We start from the raw sequence: 24,274 nt of genomic DNA on the forward strand, positions 1-24,274 counted from the left end.
TATCTTTATCATCATCATCTCGGTCATCATCCCATAGCTGTGTGATGAAGTGAAAGTACGCTTTGCTCAGAAGAATGCAATCGGTATTGGGTACAGAGAGAGATGCGACGTGACCGTCACTACAAGAGGGGCAAATTTGGACTGAAGAGGCGCGAGCCGTGAGCTTCTCTGTTGTGCACATCCATGGGGGATGGGTGCCGTGTTGCCAGATGTAGCGTCATCACACACTAGTTGCTATTTCTAGCCAAGGAGCCTCAAACTAATGTTTGCCGGCTTTTTAAAATACTATGTTTTTGAAAATTTGATTTTGTTTTCAAGCATGAGAATGTTTTTCGATGAGTGAACCGATGAGGCACAGAGGAAATAAAACGACTCACAGCGTCACCCCTTCAAAAAAATTGCCAGATTGAGGGAATTGTACTCGTTGACCAGGGGTGCCAGTTGGGAGAAATAAAATAGGCAGGGGACTTCTGTTTTGAAGTCGGAAATGGAATTTTTCCTTTTTGTATTCCAAGTACATTAACACCCATCATCTAAAATTAAACAAATACCCGAGTAGTCTACTATCAAGTTAATAGTGAACGCGACATTCCCCTCATCAGAAGAAATTGAGCCATTCCATCCCTTAAAGGCCGACAGATTACTTTTCTCTGGAGAAAAGTAATCTGTCGGTTATCTGAATTGTGAACAGAAAAGTCTTGGAAAATTGACTGTGAACACAAAGTTTTGAAGAATTTACAGTCAATTATCCAAGAATTCACAGTCAACACTCTATAATATATTTAAATGTTCTGGAGATCAAAATATTCCAAGCGACAAATTTAATTCTAGTTTACTTGGTTGATTCAATGCATATTTTATCAAAGAAGCATATCACAATAATCAGGCGGCCACAGCACACAAGGCAAGGGGAGTATTCTTTTAAAGTACAATTTTCCAGGGGTAGCAAATCAGGGGTAGCCAGTGTCGGGTAGCCAGTGTCGGGGTAGCCAGTGTCGGGTAGCCAGTGTCGGGGTAGCCAGTGTCGGCCGTATGGGTATTAAAAGGGTAGCCAGTGTCGGGGTATTAAAAGGGTAGCCTAACCACTTTATGTGGTTTGTGGCCTAACATAACAAACATCTTTTGAAAATAGAATTATTCAGCAAAAAATATTTTGCTTCTGAACTGGTCACTGTAAACAGTAACACCAGATTTGGTGTTACACATTTTCCTTGATATCTCACCTGCTGGAGCCATGTTTGGAGAACACACGATTGAATCAGAATTACAAACACGATAGCTGGAAATAGGTAGACCCCTAATTGACATTTATTTATCATTTGTTTATCTGAAGTCAAGATGAGTGCTTAAGTTTCCCTGGTTTATTTTTTAACTTGATAGCACTTTGTTATTTTTGCCTTGCATTCATTGTGAGAGATAACAAATGTAAACTGTTTTCTTAAGGCAGGAATATCAAAACTGGTCCCAACTCCCAATGAAGGTAATTGCCATCTTAGTTAGAGCAGACAACCTTTGCCGTTATCTTGTCAATATCCTGGCATAATTTAATTCACTTCAGAAAAAAGTAATTTAACTTGATTCATGTGGATGTAGTCCTTCTCATAGTTCAGCAGTGCAGTGTAGACGTTAGGTGTTGATTGTCCAATGCAGCATATTGCTAGCTCTTTCCCAGTTCTGGGTTCCTGTGTTTGTTCTGTATTAGCCCAATGAATAGTTTTCTTGTATTATAAGTCAAATTTGTGTATACCTTTCAACTCGAGTTTTATCATGTGGGTAGAAAATCAAATTGATATATCTTTTCAACCCAGCAATCAAACCATTTGCCCTCTGTGTGTCTTAGGTATAGTTTTGATTAATTGGTTTTATTCAAGATGTTTGTTTGTTCTTATTAACTATCTAAAAACATCTAATACAAATACAATCTAATGTAAATTTTTCAAATGTTAATGTCTACCATAAATTAATACCGCCTTTCAATGTCTACATCAGGGTGCCATCAGCAACTGCCGGAGGTGGCAAAACCATTTAACGCCGCCACTTGGTTTTCCACCCCGATCCTTTTCCGTTTAAATAGGACATTTTCTCGTAGCTGACCAAATTTTAAAAATGTCCAAGGGGTAATAGGACAAAGCAAAATGGTTGCATTTGACTGTAAGACGCAAGAGCCGGGCTTGGTATGTTTTTTTTTTCTTTTCAATTTTTTGTTTTGTTTATTTCGGTTTGTTTATTTCGTTCCCTTTTAATTCTTTTCTGAATGGAGTGATCAGTAAGGAAATTTGCGCCTATCAATCCCAGATGCTTTTCTTTCATTACTTCTAGGTCAAATATTTTCTGGTTAAGGTCATGGGGATTAAAATTGTCTGATTGATGAACTATTTTCGTGATTAGATGTCAGACAGTAAATTTTTAAGTGATCGCGTCGTGTGTGTGTCTGTGTCTGTTTTAATTTGAGTTTCTTTCATTGTCAACAGCATTGAGGCGACGTTTAGCAGAAAAAGTGAAATGCGTTTGCAGTCAATTGTGCCCCATGTCTTCCCTGGTCTGGGTACGAATTCCGACCGGATTCATTTCATGGCTGCCGTTGAAGGCTTCGGTAATTGTCGACGCGCTGTATGGCTCCAACTAGAAAGATTTCAACATGGGTCTACTTCGACGGAGGTTGCAGATCCACAAGGAACCGGAAACTAAGGTAAGACCCCCTAAACTTAGAGAATCTTTATTTGTCTCTATAGTAAGATGGCTGATACGACTGCACTCACTGCCATCATTTTCCCTCCTTTTCACTAGTTTGGTATTAGATCATTCCTAAAAGCACTTTTGCGAGAGGTTGATGAATGTTTTCTGCTTTTGTGGATATTAGTTATTGAATGAGTCGAGTTCTCAAAATGGTATGCTAACTTCTAATAGATGAGGTTTGTTTAGTGTTCCCGTTTTTGGTTATGCTGTTCAAAGAAACGGGGTCGTTATCAGAGATCGTTATGCGTATTTCTTTGACGTGAACTGAGTACCATCTCAAAAAAACTCTTTTTGTGACACAAATTGTTTTTAACTTAAACTTGGTTGGTCTTATCGATTCTTCTGCTCACGCATTTAAAGGTTCAGGGAATCTGATCATGTCATCTGTTGTACGGTATAGTATAAATGTTCATTTGTTTGCAGTCTGGACGCAGCAACTTTTCCATTTTTGATTAACCTGTTTTGAAAGTCAGGAAAGCTTTTTAATGCTAAATGAGTTGCAAGGAAACGCTAATGAACAAGCGTAAAAAAGGGTATTATTTTCTGTTAAGTTCGTGAACTTCCTATTTTCGAATTTCGTTGTTGAGAAGGTCAAGCATCAGTGATTCGTGATTTTTTCCCATAACGATCGTGATGAACGCTATTAGCTTATTAGAACCCGCGCTGCCGGGGGTCTAATTTTTACGTTGAGGATAGTGCTGTGTGTTTAACATGTTGTTGTCAGCTTCTATGTTTTTTTTCTGATGAGTTTCTTTGCATTTGCTTGGCCTTCTCTTGCCTTGAGTGGATATCGACTTCATGCGTAAACGTAAACGATCGATTTCTATAATTCTGCGGATAGGCAAAAAAAAAAGAATTTGGCTGAGATTTCCTTTGTGTTGTGTATTGGATTTTTTCTTGGTGACAGATTTAGTCAAAGAAATGGAAAAATTATTGATGCAAATATATCAGTAAAATTGAAGGCAGAATCAGTTTTTAATGCATTTAAAAATTCATATTCCGGAAATCTCCTTGTCGATGGTATCGATAATGTCACCAAACTCATTTACGTTGTTATGTTTGTCCAGATATCAAATTAAAGCGAGAAAAACATTTTTTCGTGCAGAAGAAAACCAGTGAAATGATTATGGTGATAATTGCTGTCCCACAATGTGACACCGGGTGAAATGGACCAAATCTGCAACCATATTTGATCTCCCTTTTGCATACTTAGCGTTGATTGCATCGTTAGCGTGGATGAGTGGCCAGGGGTGTTTGCCTCACCCACCTCAGCCGTACTGAGGTAATTGCCGTTTAAGTAAAAAGCGATTTTCAATCCCTTTGTTTGCGAAGTACTTGAGAAGCCAGCCAATCCCGTAAAAGAAAAGAAATAGACTCCCTAGACGGGTGCCGTGAATTTTCCCGTTGACAAATTCATTCCTCCACCCATGTTAATTTTTTCGCTCTGAAACGGAATGGGAACATTGGCTTCGTCGAAGGCACTATTCCGCAGAGCGTAGAAGTAGACCAGAGTTGATTTCACGTTAGCGTAGCCGATCCATTTCTGCAACCCTTTAAATGGCATCATCTAAAGTTATAAACCTCTGTGCTGTTCTAAACAAGACGGCCATTATTTTACCTGCATCTCCAGTTGGTTTAGTGAAATCGCAATAGACGTTTTCGACTTGTTTACTTCCCATGACAGAGTACAATCCGCTTTTCTTGTGGCCGATCTGATGAAGATCTCCGCATGAGACTAGGATTTTGCCAATGGACGATGCGGCCGTACTTTCTGTTTTCATTGAGAATACAGTCAAAATGGTCAAGTTTGTGGTTGTCAGTATAAATTGATATTTGAGAAATTTAACTTGTAAGTTGCGAGGTCAATTCCTGAACTTTAGTATTGGTCACCACCAGTCCCTCCGTATTTTCTGCAAAAAAAGATTTTTAAACCGTCGTTGCAGTTTAATCCATAAATTCATAAATAATACGAAGTCTCAATGTGATTAGATTGGTAGTAAAATTCATTACTTTTCAGTTTTCAGATCCCTTAGGCATGGTAATTTTAAAACTTAGGGATTAATGAACTTACCATTTGTATTAATTTTCAAATTTTTCATTTTTAGTCATTACGTTGCTCAATTCTTTCTTTACGCTTTCGACGCGTGATGTGTGAGTTTCGTCCAATCGTTAAGTAGTCTGTGCCAAATCGTTTTTGGTGATAATTTCTTTTTTCATATTTTCAACCGTGGCCATAACATTGGCCAAAAGTTGAGTTGACGTCGAGTTTAATGGTGTATCTGAGAAATCAATGGAATTATTTCAAATTTCCATTATTCTTCGTTTGTAAACGAAAATAATAAAAAATCACCTTTCAGCTTATTCAGTTCCTTTTTAACATTTTCTACCTCGGAATGTGTGTGCACCAAATCGGCTTTCGTAGCTAAATTTCAAATAATTTATCTGAATTATCATTAGAAACGAATTTTAATTCATTTTTAACTTACTTTTCAGATCCCTCAGGCATGTCGTTAGCAGTACGACATGAGATCCTAGCGTGTTTTGCATACTGTGATCGTTGTAATTAGTGAATAGCTGCTGCGGATTTCCTGCTTTTTCATCGGCCGGGACCTTCTGGGTTGGCAGGTCCAGTGGGGTGTTGTAATGGTAGTTGAAGTAAGGGCTGGTCCAGGTGGTCGGTTGTTGGGCAGAGGACGTCGAACCGTAGGCCGTCAAGGAGACAAAGATCAAAATAATCTGAAAATTCAATTCAGTAGGAAGTCAGACAGTGGCATTTACGAATTGAATCAATATTTAACCAGCATATAATAAATTAGCAATGATTTTTTTTTAATTACCGGGTATTTCATGGTTGCGATGGCTGCGAGTTTTTTACTGGATCGTAAAACTGGCGACGACTGATGGAAAACTGGGGAAATGGTCGCCCTTTATATAGTGCGGATTTTGCATTGCCGTCGGGTAATTTGCCATTTATTCGAAATGTCTGAATCAACCGCTGAAATGGAAGAAGAAACGACTAGACCAAATGTATCGCGAGTCTAGTTTTATTTTCTAAATGATTAGTTATGCGTTTTCCTTTGACGTGAACTGATAACCATCTCACAAATTTCCATTTTGTGTTAAAAAAAAGGTTTTAAACTTGAACTTTGTTGGTCTCATCAATTCTTCTGCGCACGCATTTTCAGTTCTAGGAATCTGATCGTCGCATCTGTTGTCTATCGTCTAAATATTAAATATTTATTTGTTTTTTTTGTCTGGACGAAACAAATTTTTCCCATTTTTTGAGATAACCTGTTATGAAAGTCACGAAATCTGTTCGTTGCTAAATGAGTTGTAGGTGAGCGCTAATAAAAAGCCACAAAAAAGCTTGCTATTTTCTGTCAAGTTCGTAGTATTTATAGCTTTTAATGCTCAACTTGTTTGTGGAGAAGGGGTCTACAAAACATCTTGCAGACTGAGGGATTCGAAGAAAAAATTTATCATTTCACTAATGATTAAAAGCTGAGAGGAAATCATGACGAATTGAGAGGAAAGGATTTGGCGTTTAATAGATATAATTTTAAAATTTATTTTTGTATTTAAAAGTGAAATTACTTAAATTTAATTTTGTTTTTTTAAGTGCGTTGGTAAATAATGAAAATAAAGGTTTTCTCGGAGGAATGCTTTCTCGATTAGAAATGTCGATGAAATTGATATGCACTGTACAGATGTACACTTCCTGATTCAGATAACTAACGATCGCGTCTGACGCTGTAAGAGATGAGTGACTGCTGAAATATTTCCAACCGTTTTTGGGATATCGTGAGCTGTAACTCAGTGAGAGCAGAATTTCAAGATCGTGTAGCGCAAGTCACAGACTATGTTGAATGGTCGTCGTTGGTTTATAAATTGATTCAAGCCAAAAGCCGCCAAAAGCAGATATAACGAGTTCATTTGCAACTTTTCCATTTACCTTGCATTTTATAGTTGATTCAGTTCGGGACACTACTTCTTTTTGTACATTTCCATCTTGACATTCTCCCTGCCGACCCTTTACCCCACATCTATTGTTTTTCACCAAGATGGCTTTGGTTTAAGGTTGAACAATTTTTTTATTTATAAAGAGCTTCGTAAAATTGGGAGTGGGCAACGATCACATCTTAATCAATAAGAAATTTCTCGCCAAACTCATCAAATCGTATCAGACCTTTAAGTTTCCTTACGCGATCTTGATTTGATAACGCACTACCTTGTCGTACTGTCTTTAAATTAGAGAAAGAACCGGTTCACTTTCAAGCTTCTCGATGAATTTGACGGTATTTTTATGCCACTTTTTTGACTTTTTATGCCCGCGAGCCAATTGTTTCCTTGGATTTTGTTTTATCTTGACAACCTGTAATTTGTTATTGTAACTTCAGCTGTTATATATCTTGATAAAAATGTGGTAGAAGGGGGGGATGCCACTATAGTTAACGCTTACTTCTCGTTCTTATCTGACAGCAAATCTATTCCACAATCGTTTCTCCCACTGGCACACCAAATACGAATTATTTTGTTTTACGTGTGTGAGAAAAAAAACTTGGCTTTACTTTAAATTAATCAGTAATAATTAAATATTTAACTAAATCTGTAGAAGTGTTTTGAACGAGCCAGAGCTATACACAGCAGATAATAACATTTAATCTGTTAGGGTGGTGGAGAATATTAGTGCTTATATTCCATTAGCATTGTTACCGAGTGTCTCACTAGTATGGATGGTATTAAGACTATTAACCTTTGCTGCATGTATTGCTGATTATTCCAATCTAAAAAAAAATTTTGAAAATAGATGTGAGCAGCTGAGAAAAATATTTTGCTTCTGAATTTGGTGAACTGGTCATTGTGGGTGGTGTTACACATTTTCCTCGTGACATATCACCTGTAAAGAGCCATATTTTGAGCAGACATGATTGAATTGCAATTACAATCTGAAGCAGTCATGGTATCTAGCTGTAAATTGGTAAACCCTTGATTGACTTTTTTCATTTGTTATCTTAAATTTCCTGGCTTATTGTAGAATTTGATTCCACAAATTATTTTTGTCTTGTATTAACTATAAGATACACACAATTCTGAGGCCATTTTCTAAAGCCCAGAATATCAAATTAAGTCACAGTGTTGAGCTCAGTACAAAAACCTTTGAAGTTTTCTTGTCAATATCCTCACATAATGAAATTCACATAACAAAAAAAAGTTTTCTCACAGTGCACTGTACATAGAAAAATATTGTTGATTGGACGTTGTTGAAGTTGCCAAGCTAGCTCTTCCCCAGATCTGGGTTCCGTAATAGCCTAATGAACCTAGTTTTCTTGTGTGGGAATTCAAATTGTTGTTTTTCTTTTTAACAATTGATCAAACCTTATGTCGTCTGATGAGCCTAAATTGATTTCATTCAAGATGTTTTTTTTCTCTACTCCGCTACATTGCTGTATTAAAACTGATTAAAACTGATTGGTTATTTCAATATCAGTGTTTTTACTTTTCCCACCACAGTTTCCCACTATACCCCTAATTTAGATTAAATGTGTCATCTGACGGACGGACGCTGCTTTCGTAAAATTGATCTAGAAATTGAATTTTTAAAACAGGGTTTGGCACCAAGAGCTGCTGGAGTTGGCAGTAACCTCATCTCATGCTTCAGCTTGCTTTTCCACCTGGATCCTTGTCCGTTTGGCTGGGACATTTTTTCACCGACTGATTTTAAGAAACAGTGTGAAAATGTCATAAGGAGAAAGGGACAAGGCAAAATGGTTGCCTTTTTTCGTTGGAGCCGGGAATGGTATGTTCTTTTTTATTTATTTTTTTCGGATTATTTCGTTTCACATTTCGTCTCCTTTTGATTCTTTTGTGAAAGGGGAATGGGTCATCAAAAAGGAAATTTGCGCCTATCCCTTCCAGTTGCTTTTCTTTCAAGTACCAAACAAATTATTACTTCAAGGATCAACACTTTTTGTCAAGGTCTTGGGATTAACAGATTTAGTTTGATTGATGCTATTGTCGTGATCAGTTGTCAGACAGTCAAATCCCTCAATTTCAAAGTGACCGCGTCGTCTGTGTGTGTGTGATTTTTAATTTACGTTTCTTTCATTGTCAACAGCATTGTGGAATTGCAGTGACGTTTAGCAGAACCACTGAAATCCGTTTGCAGCCAACTTTGGTCTTATATTTTCCTGGCCGACTGGTTTCATTTCATCGCTGCCATTCGGTAATTTTCGACGTGTGCAATTGACGAACGAGTACCTGGACAGAGGTTGCAAATCCACTCGGAACCGGACACAAAGGCAAGACCTCAACTAGGGGGATCCTTTATTGGAATTTTAATAATGATTCCGACTTGACTCAATGCCATCATTTTCCTTCCTTTTCTCTTGTTTGGTCTTAAATCAATTGCAAAAGCACTTGAGAGAGGTTGGTGAAGGTTTTTCTGCTCTTGTTGTTCGTTTTTGAATGAGTTGAGTTTTCAAAGTGGCATGCAAACTTCCAATAGATGAGGTTTGTTTGTTGTTCCAGTTTTTGGTTTTGTTATAATAGACAGGGGTCGTTGTCAGAGATTGGTAGGCTATTTGCCAATGTGCCCAAGCAACCTACGAGTTGTTTAATAAGTAATTTAGCACGATAAATCAGGACACATTTGTAGGCTTCATTTTCTCTGGCCTTTAGTTCCTCATTTCTTACCGGACCGCTGACCGTCAGTGACGTAAAAAAAACAGGCAATTTTGCCATTGCATTGGCGATTCTATTTTAACAGACAAATGAATTTTTCGATGTTTGTTTGTTTCTTGTTCCTTTTTATTTTGACGGATAATTTTCATCGTTTTCCACCCTAAAGATTTTGATTGTGTTTAGCTGAACCGAACTACCGTCCGTGAACCGGTTTTTCTGCCCGGGCAAGACGACAACACGAGGAGGAGAACGTTCTGCCTTTCTAGTGTTGTTGAAAGTTAGGCCTTTTGTTTCATGTATGGGTGAACCATTTCCTTATTAGATTGCAGGAAAATATGCCCTGCCCGCCAAGGAAGTTTAATGGCCAAAACAACACATTTTCCTGCATCCTACTGTACCAAAAACGAAATTGAAATTGACTAGACCTTAATAATGCCTCACTAACCTGGCATATGGTTGGTTTCCGACTTAGCAAGTTAGTATAGCAAGGAGCACGATTTTCAAACCCATTCAACCGTTCTATATGATTCCATGAGGCCGTTGGGTTTTAATTAAATTTTGACAAGCTCCTAGTAGAATCAGAACTTTTTTTCTTTAAAATAGGCAGGGATCTGTAATAAATAATAAACAAATCGACACCATTGCTTTATTTGTAACTAGTGTAACTATTCCCAGTCCAATAAAAATAGAACATTCGCCATTTTCCAATTGCAATTTGTCTTCTAAGGGCAAACAAAAGTAAACTAGGCATGTTTTGTTAGAAATTGTTTCCGTAATCAAAATTGGTTCTTTCAAAATTGGCGTTTGCATGCCGTTTAATGAAAGATGTCTTCCTTGAGTAGCTGACCAACAAAATTGGTGAAATGGTGGGCGTGATCGTGGAGTATTCCATCGATTAATATGAGTCTAATTTGGTCGCCCTTAGCAAGTTGCAAGGTGGATTTCAGCGAAAATGTTTGATATTCACCAACTCCGATCCCTTGTGTTATCCTTGACCAATCTACGGTTGCTGTATTCAATTGCAGATTAAGACGCACGCTGCTACGATCACTAACACCCGAAAAAGTGAAAAAGTATTTGCCTGATGTAGGAGCGACAAATACTCCATTAGTGTTCATGGCATTCCCCACGTTTATTTAATCTCAGCAAATCAAATGGAACAATGGCGTTGAGAGTCCCAAAGCCTAATGATTTTTGGGCGTAAAAATAAATGGGCGTTACTTTAACGTCGACCTGACCGATCAATTTTTGAAAGCCTGTCCACCGAAATTGTGAATTAATTGATGGACAATTTTTGTTTGAATATTTTAGTCGGTACCTGCTTCAGTCATTGGTTTTGTAAAATCACAGTAGATGTTGTCGATAGTTTTGTCGCCCTTGACTGAAAACAATCCGCTTTTCCGGTGACCAATTTGCTGCGGATCGGCACAAGATTTAGGCATTCGACCAATACTGAAAGGAGTGCTCGCTGGCAATTAAATAAAAATTGAATTTGATTTTTTTTCAATCAGAGTGTGAAACAAAAATGTAGCGGGATTGATTGAACTTACCAGCATCTGTATCTATTTTCAGATTTTCAACTGTAGCGATTACGTCAGTCAGTTTATTTTTTACGCTTTCGACACGTGATGTGTGAGTTTCATCCAAGCGTTGCGTAGTCTGTGCCAACGCTGTTTTGTCGGCCTTTAAATCCAATGCTGTTTTGTCGGCCTTTAAGTTCAAAACTGTTATGTCGGCATTTAATTCCAACGCTGTTATGTTGGCCTTTAAGTTCAACGCTGTTTTGTCGGCCTTTAAGTCCAAAGTCTGTGCGAAATCAGTTTTAGTGACCATACCAGTCATCTCTTTTTTCATACTTTCCACCGTGGCTATAACATTGGCCAAAAGTGGATTTGACGTCGAGTTAAATTAAGTATCTGAGAAATCATTGGTTATTTCAAATTTTCAATTATTCTTTGTTTGTAAACGAAAATAATAAAAAATCACCTTTCAGCTTATTCAGTTCCTTTTTAACATTTTCGACCTCGGAATGTGTGTGCACCAAATCGGCTTTCGTAGCTGATAATAGTTTGTAAACGTAATTTATCCGAATTCCCATTAGAAACTTTTGTTTTATCTTAACTTACTTTTCAGATCCCTCAGGCATGTTGTTAGCAGTACGACATGAGATCCTAAGGTGTTTTGCATACTGTGATCGTTGTAATTAGTGAAAAGCTGCTGCTTATTTCCTGCTTTTTCATCGGCTGATACCTTCTGGGTAGGCAGGGTTAGTAGGGTGTTGTAATGGTAGTAAAAGTGAGGGCTGGTCCAGGTGGTTGGTTGCTGGGCAGAGGACGTCGAACCGTAGGCCGTCAAGGAGACAAAGATCAAAATAATCTAAACATTCAATTCAGTGGAAAGTCGGACAATGGCATTTACGAATAGAATCAATGTTATACCAGCATATAATAAGCTTTTTTTTAAAAAAAAGCTTCTGGGAACCGAGTTGGGATTATAAACCTCCCGACGACCAGGTACAATCTTTTCTCCTCTTCCTCGAGGCGAGGCTTCATCGCTAGGGGGTCCCGAAAAACCAATTGCACCTCCACGATTAACATCCTTCTTAGGCATTTCTTGACGCTGCGTGGGCGGACGGGAATCGTGACTGCGTTCCAATACACAGACGCGTTCTGAGGGAACACCTCTTGAGACGACACCACCTCGTTCGCGAGGCCGAGAATAAGCATCTTCATCTTTCCATGGTGTAACATCCCACTTGTTACGACCACATGCGAAGGCCCAATCTGTAAAAAATAACTTCACCTAACGGTTAGTGAAAAGTAGATTGTTGCTAACTCGTTAACCGTGCATTACCTCGAATCTCCTACTTGCCGGCGAATGTTGCATCCGTAGTGATCAACCAACTCTTGGTCACTCTTGGGCTCTTGCTGATTTGGGTCAAACATATCATGACACCAACGATCGGTGGCTTCACTTCTCGTCTTCTTCGGTTTTTCCACCACTACTCTGGCTACAGGCTCTTTACTACACAAATGTTGAAAAATATTATTATTTACAATGAAACAAGTTAAAAGGGAAACTTGTTATATTTATGTGGCTGCCTCTGCAACTTTTTCGTGATTTCGAACATCGTGTTAAAAAAAGCCACCTCTTTTCGGAATATATTGAGGCTTTTGGCGGTCTTCATCATCATCTAATGGCTTGGCTAGAGCATCTTCGTCGTCACTTTCTTCTCTATCACCTTCTCCCTTTTCTCTTTCTACAACCTCTTCTTCTTCATGTTCGCCTTCAACTTCTTCGCCTTCTTCACCTTCAACTAGCTCACCTTCTTCGTCTTTACTGCTTTCAGGTTGTTTTTTCTTCCACATGAGACTCTTCCTGCACTTCCTCTGTTGCTCCAACTGGTGCATCCACCTCTTTGTTGCTCTCTAATTGAATTTCCTTATTGAAGAAGAAAAGTACCGTGATGCCAGCACAACTCTAAGAGAAATTGAACCAATCTACAATGAGTTGAAAGGATTCATGGAAGAGCAATGGCAATTGCACGAGTCTCTCCTCGACTCTGAAAAAGCTACAGAGGTGATGGCCATTAATATGGGTCCGAAACAAGGAAAATTATCCTCTCTTCTAGAATACCAACGAAAACTGGAATCCTACAATTGACTAGACTACAACGCAATTGAGCGGAAAAGACTTTAAAGTTCAAAGGCGTTGGGTACCTTCCTGGACTCTATTGATCAGTTACAAATTTCCTACTTGCCAACAAATCCTTCGGAAATCCAAAAGCTAATTAGTCAAGTTTTGTCATCCAGAGACAATACTAACAACGAAATGTTGCTAGATAACCTCAAATATTCTGTAAAAGTGTATTTTTTTTTTAAATTCAGTTGTGTTGCTCTAGCAGCAATTTTTTAAAATGTGTCAAATCCATTAATGTTGCTCTAGCAGCAATTTTTTTTATGTTTCTATTCCAATGATGTTGCTCTAGCAGCAATTTGTTAATTTTTTTCAAATCCAGTGATATTGCTCTAGCAGCAATTTTTAAAATGTTTCAATTCCAGCAATGTTGCTCTAGCAGCAATTTTTTTTATTTTTACGACCATGCTGTAATTTCTATTGCTCTCATTGCAGCAGTTTTCTAATTAACTACGTAACATTGCTATCATTACAACATGTTTTTTTCTGGTTTCAACGTAATTTCCTTTTTGTTTTAGGTACGTGGTTTGCTTGAAACATGTACAGATGCCGACGGATTTTTCATACGCTAGAGGAGGTGCAGTGACATCATTACATGTAATCACGAGCTGTACGTGTACTGGAAAGAAGTTTGTCTATTGATTGAAAGACAGTGTCTCTACATCGAGAAAACATCGCCATTGTTTTCTTTCTTAAATTCTGTACCAAAAGAAATATGTTTTGCGGTTTCCCCAGTTGTTATACAAGAAATGGAGGTAAGCACAGCTTTACAGATTTTTCACACAGGAACTTGCGAAAACTTGAACAGAAATGTGACGTGAACCCGCAAGAATCGCAAAGGTTTTCACCATAGAATGCTACAATAACGTTTTTTATAGAGCTACCTAAAGGAACTTGATGCTTATGAAAATTTGGCGAAGCATTTCCAAATTGAATACAGTGTTCGTGATTTCATCAGTGAAATTTTCCATCACCACAGAGAGAAAATGGTAGAAAGGCTGACCATGGTGAAGATTGCTCTTACCAGGAGTGAGCTCAATGAAGTTGTTGAAGAGACAAGAAGAGAAGAGACAAACGAAGTAGTTGAAGAATCCATACAGGAAGTAGCTGATAGGATGTTTAACCCATTAATTTACGTCACTGGCCCATCTGTGAACACCCCATTTCTTCCTCCTACAAGTAGCCGACGAAGAGCGATAGGTTCTGGTGGTGGCGTTTTTACAGATCTTGCCTTTCAGAACGAACTTGAGGGCGAATATCAAGTGTTTGTTAACAGTGCCGTCAATCTTGTGGCATTCACCATTCAGCTCGTCTCCGAAGAGAGCCAGTTGAAGCGTATACAGGACGATCTAAACACCATGGAGCTAAGTATGTCTTCATGCAAATTTCGTTATAATTTGCGTCAACTACGTTTTCCTTTGTTTCACCCTTTTCAGAGTCTGTTGTTGTAAAAAAACGCAAGGAATGTGCCGCCAAATACCACGATGACGGCACGTGGTACAGGGATAAAGTTACGGCGAAGGGAGTCGAAGTAGAGTTCGTCGACTACGGCAACATCCAACTTTACGAAGAACAGGAGCAGGAGCAGCCACTTGCTTATCGCTGCTGCTTAACTGGAATTCGGGCATCACGTACGTGGACTGATGATGAAATTACCGAGTTTTGCTCTATCGAAGGTACTACAGTTCATCAAGCCACGTTTCTGAAAACGGTGGATGGCCTATCCCACATACGGTAATTTATTCTGCCAAATAATTTCCTCGCATAGCAGCAGATTTTAGTGTGTTTCATCTTAAAATTGCTCTCTCTGCAGCACTTGTGTAGAAACATTTCTTTTCTCTCGGTTTCTATATTGCTTGCAAAGAAGCAATTTTTTTTTTCAAAATCAACTGTTGCTTCCATAGCAGCAACTTGTCTACATTGTGTTCAAATTCTTTGTTAAGACTAATCCGTCGAGACGCACTACTAAACGTGAAATTTGGCATGCCCGAGTTCCGCAATGTACCCCTATTGTCTACTGGGTTCCTGGTGAAGCCATGGCCGACTCGTACACAGCACTGTACTGTTGCCTCAATCTTTAGCGCAGATGAGCTCTATTTGAGGCCATCCAATGTGGAAGATTACGAGGTAACCACCTTTTTTATTGTTTATCATTCTGCACTTTATGTGGCATTTTAATATTTGTAAACAATTGTCGCGGTTATAGATGATTTCATTTTTTATTTCTAGTAGCATTTGTTATCAGTGTTGTAGACCATTTATTGATCAACTAATGTAAACATTACTGTAGACGAAATTGGAAGACCTCAATGCCTTTTACGGTTACTTGCGGAAGGGTGAGTTGTCTGAGAACTCTGACTTTTACTATGGACAACCGTGCGTCCTACTGGACGACAAGGGCAAGTTCCATCGAGCAGTCCATCAGTCCGACTTGAACGCCAATGGGGACTTTAAAGTTTGCCTAATTAACCAAGGGATCTTCAGGTTGGCGAAAAAAACAGTTTACGCCAAATTGTGCCGGAATTCCTTGCGTTTCCAGAATTGGTAAGTTTGTTCAATGCAATTCAATTATGCTCAAGGAAAACCTTATTCTTGAAATGATGCAGTTGTGGAAGAGCAAAATTGCTGGTGTGAAAGCGTTGTTGGAGGAACCATGGGCTCATATTTGCGTTTCTACGGCTATTATGAAAAAAAGACAAATAGCTGAGACTTGTGACGTTATTAACGCAGGTAATTTCATCTAGGTTTTTTTAAAATCTTATGAAATTTAACTTATTTTTTATTTGGCAGGAGTCCACCATGTCTTTCTTAACATGTCTGCAACGGAAGACGTGGCTCGTTACCTAATCAGGGAAAACTTTGCCGTTGTCGGAACATAGGTAACGCGAAAGACTATTTCATCATAAATAATTTTTTATCTCGATTGTTTTTCAATTTTATTTAGATCCGCAGTTAATTCGACTTGACGAAATCATTTTTTTTAATGGCACGAATGTCTTCAATATCTACCTGTTTTTTTACTGCACGTCTAATTCTATTGCTTCGAAGAAGAAGTGATAAAGAGTTGATGTTTTTAAATTGGATCAGTCTATGTTTACGTGTCGAATTTCAATACCACCGTATGTGGTAGTAAACCAAGAAAGGTATATAATAAATCGAAATCACCTTCTGGATATTTTTTCCCACGACATTTTAGTTAACATTGGTTTGGCTTGACGATCTGGTGGTTAACTCGTTGGTTTTCTACTTTCTTGACAATCTAGTGGTCATTATCCAATGGTTCCAATGGTTCGACTGTTGCTGGGCACTCTACAGATATGTGGATCGACGATCTGGTGGTTGACTCGTTGGTTTTCTTGACCTTCCTGACAATCAAGTGGTCATAATTCACTATTGTCTTTTGCTGGACGGTTGGAAATCAATAAAAATATTATTTTAATTTTAAACGACTATTGCATTTCATACGTAGAGCTCACTTCTTGAACCGAGAAGTCTCCTCGGTTGAAAGAAAGAAATGCAGCTCAGCCAGACCATGGAGTTCCTCAAAGGCGAAACCGTGGCTAGGGTTACTCCAGAAAAGATATGAGGGAGTCCAGCAATGATTTCAGCCTCAAATTGAGGACAGTTTAGAAGAGAAATTTTGCTCAAACTTTACCACCAAGGCGTGTTAGAGCAATAAAAAAATTATTGTTGCGCACCAGGAACATGATTCCTTGGCGGCGTACTCTCCAAATTGTAACAAAAATTTGACGTCCCTAGATTACTTCGTAAAAAAGGCTGACCCCCCCCCCTCTTTTTTTAAATTCAAAAATATCTCCCATCCTAAAAGAACGGCCCGATGACCACCTAGAAAACGCCGAACGAGAAGCTATGTGGAAGTTATAAAGATACACTAGTGTATCTTTATCATCATCATCTCGGTCATCATCCCATAGCTGTGTGATGAAGTGAAAGTACGCTTTGCTCAGAAGAATGCAATCAGTATTGGGTACGGAGAGAGATGCGATGTTACCGTCACTACAAGAGGGGCAAATTTGTACTGAAGAGGCGCGAGCCGCGAGCTTCTCTGTTGTGCACATCCATGGGGGATGGGTGCCGTGTTGCCAGATGTAGCGTCATCACACACTAGTTGCTATTTCTAGCCATGGAGTCTCAAACTAATGTTTGCCGGCTTTTTTAAATACTATGTTTTTGAAAATTTGATTTTGTTTTCAAGCATGAGAATGTTTTTCGATGAGTGACACGGTGAGGCACAGAGGAAAAAAAAGACTCACAGCGTCACGCCTTCAAAAAAATTGCCAGATTGAGGGAATTGTACTCGTTGACCAGGGGTGCCAGTTGGAAGAAATAAAATAGGCAGGGGACTTCTGTTTTGAAGTCGGAAATGGAATTTTTTCCTTTTTGTATTCCAAGTACATTAACACCCATCATCTAAAATTAAACAAATACCCGAGTAGCCTACTATCAAGTACTATCAAGTTAATAGTGAACGCGACATTCCCCTCATCAGAAGAAATTGAGCCATTCCATCCCTAAAAGGCCGACAGATTACTTTTCTCTGGAGAAAAATCTGAATTGTATACAGAAAAGTCTTGGATAATTGACTGTGAACACAAAGTTTTGGAGAATTCACAGTCAATTATCCAAGAATTCACAGTCAACACTCTATAATATATTTAAATGTTTTTTAACTGTCGGTCAACAGTATCAAAATAATGTTTTACTGTCATCTGTCTGTCAAGAAAAGACTTCAAATATACTAGGATAACTAGGAAATTATGTCTGATCGTGTCAGATTTCTGCAGTTTTTTTTTTGCAAGATTTTGCGGAATTTTGGAGAAAATCGTGCGAGATAAAGTGCAGGATTTTTCAAAAAAAAACGAATTTTCGGGACTTTTTAAGACTATTTAGGCAACCCTGCACGACTTTGCTATTTCAGCGGATTTATCATTTGTTAATGATTTATCAAAAAAGGATTTGTTTGTTAATGATTTATCAAATGGTTAAACGTGTTTGCAATTCCGTACGGGATGCCCTTGCAACCGAAGTTTCCAGTGTCTCTGGCTCTTGCATTCACCAGGGACAACGTCGATGTCATGTGAGTCTCGTTCCTCCCAAACGTTTTGCGAAGGCGACTGTCCAAGTCGCTTAACTATTTCATCAAGAGAGAAAATATTTTGAAAAATGAAGTGCGAGGGTAAAGTCAAATGTCAATCTATACTTCAGTGTTTTTTATTAAGTAATCTGGAATTTCCCACGAAAAATTATAATTTTTCTTTTGATATTCGTCTTCAAAGGCGTAGACACACGTCAGAGTGAGATTTGTTCCCGCGTCGATTATTCGCTCCCTCTCATCGGGGATCATTTTAATGTATTGCGCTAATAAAGTAGAGACGGAAGAATCAATTAATAATTCATTTAGCAGGATAAAAATTTAAACAGACTTTCTTCATGGAACTTTATAGTGATTTTAGGGAGCACCGGGCAACACGATCCTGAATTTCCGTCTAATAATTTACAGGCTGTTGAACCATTAGTGGGAAGAACCTGGTCGTACCATAGGGAGCAATCTTCGGCCTGTCGGCAATCTGTCGTCAAAATCAAACTGTCGTTGCCATAAAAACTGCAGCTATGAGCACCACTTTCGCTTGTAGATTTCCAGTCGTCCCTTCCTGAATAACATAAATATTTTTTCACAATATTATTTGGATTCAAATTCATTTTGTCAATGGCTATGCTTTTAAATACCAATTTGAGATTCAAATCTCCAGGGAATGAAACCGCAAATGGCCGTGCTTTCATAATCGATGTCTTGACGGTGTGTCGTTGATGGCGTATTCTTCATGTCACACTTTTCCAGATAACAAAACACAAAGTGGCTGCATTGCGGGTTGGCAATACAAAGTCGGCCACACTCTTCTCGGGTTGCAGTTGTTAAGAGAACTTGACCTATATCGTCGCCGGGAAAATCACAGTTGGCCCGCCACTTGAATCCGCCGTCGCCAGTGTTCCAATCCGTCAAATTCTCGGCGTCCACGAGATGTAACATTGATAACAAAAGGATTCCAAGCCAATTGTTCATCGAAGACATTTTCACCGTTGTCATACTGACTACACCTGTTGACTTTCACTTGAATTATATCTCACGTTATAATATAATTCAGGCTCTAATCAACTGCAAAAAAACTTAAAAGAAGAAAAGTGTAATAACTGAATAAACCGGAGTAAACAAACGCGAGGTCTGAGGTGACAGTCAATGGTTCCCACTTTGATTAAAATCACTACTATTTTTCAGCGAGGAAATACGTAGCTACTGGTTGCAAAATTTACTTACTATTTCAAAACAGATTTTCCAGCCGAACGGATTTCCCGTAAATAATTAAGCAAGACACGAATGAAAATGATGTGCGTCTTTACAGTTCTCCTTTCGTTCTACAAGTGTTGTTCTCGGTTTTCTTTTTCAAAAGTTTGGGCACAATAACGGGACATAATAAGATAGATTTCACCTGCAGCGGTATAGCATTTGACCTCCAACATGTTTTTGCGTGTTTCGTCTATTTTCGTCCTGTTACGGCCGTTTTGAATAATAAAATGATATTCAACTGCGTACTAGCCTCGTAATTTTCTTTAACGGTACTAATTTTAACATTTTTAAGATTTTGGTTTTCATGTAAGACCTCTAAAACGTTAAGTTGTTAAGACTAATATTACCTACAGAAGTTGAAAGGACCTTACGAAAAATTAAGCAGCTATGCAACGACTATGCAATATATCCGTAGATAGTTAGTTTTTCACTGACTTGGGGGTTCATATTCGTAACGCGCTAGGAACTGACTAGCGCGTTACGAATATGAACGATAGACGGGAATTAATACTAGCTAGAACTAGCTTATTACTAGTTCGCACGGCCCTGTATGTAAAATACAAGCATGCGGCTTGTTGTTGTCTGTAAGGTTAATACGTTTATTTATAAAAAAGGGGTCCGATAAGCAAAAACGGACATGCTACTGACTTGTTTTAACAAGTTTTTTTCAACTAGTGTGTTATACGGCATTTAACCTATTTTCTCTCTCCCTCTCTCCTCATATGATACTCTCTTTTTCAATTAAAATAGCATATGAAAAGATAAATCCATATAAATAAGAAGATGAATCCCTATGTACCATATATACTATCGCCAGCCGTAGGCCGGAAAATTAGTGTCGTTTCTATACGCCCCTTAAGTAAAAAAGGAAGCAGAGCGCCAGTGGTGTATAGAAACGACACTAATTTTCTGGCCTACGTCAGCTGATAGAGGTTGTAAACCGTAAATGAACTCTTCTGTAGTCTCTTATTTTAGCAACTGGGGAAATTAATAAATCTGGGAAGATTCGGAAATGGTTCCGATCATAATGGAAATCTTACAGTTAATTTATAAAAGGGAAATGTAAATAGGGTTTGAATATAAAAATTCCTTCTTAAAAATTAAATATATAAAAAGCAATATGAAAAGCCCATTTGCGCCATAAGACAACACGGCCGGCGTCGGAGTGATCCGATACTTTGTGCGCCACTTTTCTAGGCATAAAAAATAGGGGAAAAAATCTGAAAAAAATTCAGACAATAGAAAAGACGTAAAATGACATAAATCCCAAGTTTGGTGAATTTATGTCATTTTTTCGATTTTTGCCACCCGAAAAACCCATATGAAAAATACACGCCGCCTTATGGAACGGCGCGGGGTGATCCCATACTTATGGAGGGGACTGTAGATATATACAATAGGCCTAATCGGCTAATAATAGAGGGAAATAACGTAAATTCAGAGTCAAGAAAAATATTTTTGTAAATCATTTGTATTCGACTGTTTATAACCCGTCAACGGTCACTGGTGTGTGCGTGAGGACTTCCTAAATTCTTGGCGCTGTATGGGTTGAGTTGTATGGGAAAACACGAAAGTGTCGAACCATTGAACTCCGCTATGGTCAAAGGACTAGGTCGTCTTCACTCTATTCCGGTGTTTACAGGTACCTTGAGGGGGGGGGGGGGGGCGAGGGGTAGTCAACTCATGATTTGGGTGTACGAATATTTAAATAAAAATATATTTTTCCGTATTTTTTATATTTTTTCGTATTTTTTATATTTTTTGTATTTCTTATAATTTTTTTATATGTATGTTGTTTTGTGAGTAATATTTGCCTACTGAATAGTATCAACCTAGGGGAGACCGGGGCTGTGTGGGACATGGGGCTACATGGGACATCGCAGTTTTGAGCATGTTCCCGTAATTTTTTTTAAATAATTTTTTTACTATATTTGAGTATTTACCATGCCCCATGTTGGGTAAAAAAATTATTTAAAAAAAATTACGGGAACATGCTCAAAACTGCGATGTCCCATGTAGCCCCATGTCCCACACAGCCCCGGTCTCCCCTACTTAAACTATTTTATACACTAAAAAAATTGAAATACTACCGTGCCACTTATTTTTCTATAGTACTTAAATTTTTTTCCTACACTTAACATACTTATTTTAAAAATAATAGATAAAGCTGTGACCGAATTGAACACAGGAATACCAGGTTACAGTCGGATGCTCATCCACTGTGCCATTGTAGTTATTAAATTTCCTTTACAATCCTATCGTATCACACGACGGGAGTTTGGACTTCGAAATTTTTCCGCATGTTCAAACTTCACTTCCAATTTATTAAGGTGGAAAAGGTACTTAAATCCATTGGGCACTTATTTAAAAAATTTATTAAGTATGCAAATTAAATTAAGTACATTGCCAAAGAGTACTTAATTGTTTTAAAAGACACTTATTTTAAGATTATTTAAGTATGTTCTCCATATTAAGTGTAAAATTTTTACATTAAGTGCAAAAATTCTCCTTTTCAGTACCCTAAAACACGTACTAAACATGTTCAGTGCAACCTTTTTGTGTAAGGCAAAAAAAAAATTTCGTGTTAAAACTTTTAATATTTTTTTTATTTTTTTTGTTTTTTATATTTTTTCATATTTTTTCATTAAAAATACCGGGGTGTACGGATATTTTTTCGAGTTGACTACCCCTCGGGGGGGGGGGGGGGGGTTAATGGCGATTATCGATTGTAGGGCTGGTCTAGTCTCTTTTATTTTTGCTTTTTTCTATTTTTCAATTTAAATAAAATTACGTTTAAAACTTCATATCTCTAACTTGTATTGTCATTCATATTTTTTTCGACGAAGCGGAAAAAAATAAGGAAAAATACTGATTCTTAGCTGATTTTTCGATGAATAGCCTACTAACAAAAATAGGTATAATCGAAAATAAGCTTTTCGTATAATCTCCTGAAGCGTTTTACCATAGTTTTTTCCGTGTTCTTCTCGGTGAGAGATGCGTTATGCCCTGTAGAAAGATGCTCTAATATAAATTACACCTGACGACGGGTCTGCCAACTTGCCCCACATACGGGGTAAGTTGGCAAGTGACGATTCTCCATTGCTCCAAAATTTCTAGGTCGAATTTTGAAAACTTTCAACTCAGCATCTCGTGAGAAATCTGTATGCCAACATGCCCCTCAAAATTTCTGACAACTAACCCCACAGGGTGCTTTTCGAACAAATAAATTGATAACTAAATAACTTTTTAATGTAGAAATGTCGGGTTTATTTTAAAAATAAACAAACATTAATTCTTGTTTGCTTGGGTTTTCTGACACTCTTAGAGTATTATACTATGAGAAAAATGAAAAGTGCTGAGTGGCCCAAAAAAAACTTTTTGCCGTTTTTTTTTTCTTTTTGCTGTAACTCCTGTTGGGGAAGTCGTATACTTTTGAAATTTCGTATGAGTAATCTAGGTGTTGTCTTTCATATTTGGTGTAAAAGACTTGATTTGTTGTGGTCTGTAAAGGGTCTAACTACAAAATGCCAACTTACCCCACCTGCCAACTAGCCCCCCTCTCCCCTACTGATGGTTGTTCCGATGGCTGCTTCTGCTGTTATAGATGGATGCTGCTGCTGCTGATGTGGTAATCTAAATTATTTATTATCTAAATATTTCAAGACATAAAATAATTTTAGTTTGTCTGTCATATTTTCTTATTTTGAGTTGTAATCGGAAATTTCATCACAACAAGATGGAAAAATTAAATGAAATAAAGCACCTTTAATAAAAGATGCATTATTTACTGTAGTCTACCCTTTATCAACGATTACCCTATACGGAACACCATTTCCAAATAATAACTGATGCAATTTATTTTCCGGAACTATAGCCAATTATAAGGATAAAATTTAAAATAGCAAAGGAGGTGGTGCACAAAAGTTAACGGTTTAGCCTGAATGATCTTCTTCTTAGCAATTCATCATCCAACGGAGATTTTGTTATTCGTTAGTTTTATTGTTGCGGGAAACATCTAGTAGGTTAATTATTTTTAGGCTCCAAAGGGTAGGTAGGCCTAAGCGCACATGTCGTCGCATTTCTTCTTTGACGCGAAACGATTTGCGTTGCCACCGCAGCCGCCGTAAAGAAAATTTCTGCATTCGGCGTTATTACGCGAGTCAATTGGCGGATCGAAATACCACGCAGTTACCGCCGCTCGGCACATTCCGGAGTCTTTTTTTAAAGTGCACACATCTGCGAGAAAATAATTAATGCATAATGATGTGTGCAGTTTTGGATTTTTTGAATTTGAATAGACTTACTTGCCGGTGTTGCGCACCTCTTCTCACATATCTATTTTGTCCCGAAACTGTTGACGTTGCTGCTACATTCACCGATGTTGAACGATCGAGTAACAAGTTCCAGTCGCTTTGTCGTAATACCAATTGGGAAGTAATGTTCGGCACTTGACGGATTCTCGCTTCAAACAGTAAACGTCTGTCCAAAATTTGAATCATTAAGTATATTTATACGCAAGTATAGGCCTATTTACAGTTTCCTTTCCCTTATGAACTTGTGCGTTTACTTACCATCAAATTGGGCCGCTTGCAATGTGACCAACATCAAACTCATAACGAGAAACTGATGGAATAAAAATTTGGATATTAATCGACTAACGGTACAATCTCGACAATTAGTAGTCTGCTCATGATATGAACTGTGAAGAATAAAGTAATATGTTTTAGCTTACCCAAGAAAACATTGCAAAAGATGTTTTCATGTAGCCTAATAAAACCGCTTGACAAATTTGAGTGT

At 38.0% G+C, this 24,274-nt stretch overlaps 2 protein-coding genes and 1 long non-coding RNA gene across 5 annotated transcripts; all 3 read right to left on the reverse strand.

Annotated features, from left to right (window-relative positions):
- Positions 1 to 3,634: 3,634 nt before the first annotated feature.
- LOC124327868 lies at positions 3,635 to 5,684 on the reverse strand. 2 transcript variants are annotated; one of them, XM_046786893.1, is made up of 7 exons: positions 5,574 to 5,671; positions 5,223 to 5,472; positions 5,087 to 5,158; positions 4,808 to 5,015; positions 4,584 to 4,646; positions 4,355 to 4,507; positions 3,635 to 4,287 (listed from the first exon to the last, which is right to left on the reverse strand). In XM_046786893.1, the coding sequence occupies exons 4-7, from the start codon at positions 4,833 to 4,835 to the stop codon at positions 4,115 to 4,117; spliced, it is 417 nt and encodes a 138-aa protein (XP_046642849.1). In that variant the 5' UTR covers positions 4,836 to 5,015; positions 5,087 to 5,158; positions 5,223 to 5,472; positions 5,574 to 5,671; the 3' UTR covers positions 3,635 to 4,114. The 2 variants fall into 2 exon arrangements, with proteins under 2 accessions (XP_046642849.1, XP_046642848.1); XM_046786892.1 differs by having other exon boundaries at positions 4,355 to 4,646; positions 5,574 to 5,684.
- A 5,359-nt stretch (positions 5,685 to 11,043) lies between these two features.
- On the reverse strand, positions 11,044 to 11,804 carry LOC124325971. Of its 2 annotated transcripts, XR_006915473.1 has the most exons (4): positions 11,544 to 11,804; positions 11,404 to 11,475; positions 11,248 to 11,333; positions 11,044 to 11,100 (listed from the first exon to the last, which is right to left on the reverse strand). It is a non-coding gene; the product is annotated as an uncharacterized LOC124325971 (long non-coding RNA). The 2 variants fall into 2 exon arrangements; XR_006915472.1 differs by having other exon boundaries at positions 11,088 to 11,333.
- A 5,759-nt stretch (positions 11,805 to 17,563) lies between these two features.
- LOC124327797 lies at positions 17,564 to 19,726 on the reverse strand. Its single transcript, XM_046786794.1, has 5 exons — positions 19,448 to 19,726; positions 18,862 to 19,299; positions 18,558 to 18,785; positions 18,335 to 18,492; positions 17,564 to 18,265 (listed from the first exon to the last, which is right to left on the reverse strand). The coding sequence occupies exons 2-5, from the start codon at positions 19,217 to 19,219 to the stop codon at positions 18,098 to 18,100; spliced, it is 912 nt and encodes a 303-aa protein (XP_046642750.1). The 5' UTR covers positions 19,220 to 19,299; positions 19,448 to 19,726; the 3' UTR covers positions 17,564 to 18,097.
- Between the last annotated feature and the right edge of the window lie 4,548 nt (positions 19,727 to 24,274).

Source organism: Daphnia pulicaria, chromosome 2 (genome assembly GCF_021234035.1).
Source record: "Daphnia pulicaria isolate SC F1-1A chromosome 2, SC_F0-13Bv2, whole genome shotgun sequence".
Taxonomy (NCBI): domain Eukaryota; kingdom Metazoa; phylum Arthropoda; class Branchiopoda; order Diplostraca; family Daphniidae; genus Daphnia; species Daphnia pulicaria.

Coding starts and splice junctions, on each gene's coding strand:
- LOC124327797 (XM_046786794.1), bottom strand. CDS start 19,219: ATGACAACGGTGAAAATGTCTTCGATGAACAATTGGCTTGGAATCCTT. Junction 18,493..18,557: donor TATAAAGTTCCATGAAGAAA/GTCTGTTTAAAT, acceptor CTACTTTATTAG/CGCAATACATTAAAATGATC. Junction 18,266..18,334: donor ACTTAATAAAAAACACTGAA/GTATAGATTGAC, acceptor TTGATGAAATAG/TTAAGCGACTTGGACAGTCG.
- LOC124327868 (XM_046786892.1), bottom strand. Junction 5,159..5,222: donor ATGCCTGAGGGATCTGAAAA/GTAAGTTAAAAA, acceptor TTTGAAATTTAG/CTACGAAAGCCGATTTGGTG. Junction 5,016..5,086: donor GGAACTGAATAAGCTGAAAG/GTGATTTTTTAT, acceptor TTGATTTCTCAG/ATACACCATTAAACTCGACG.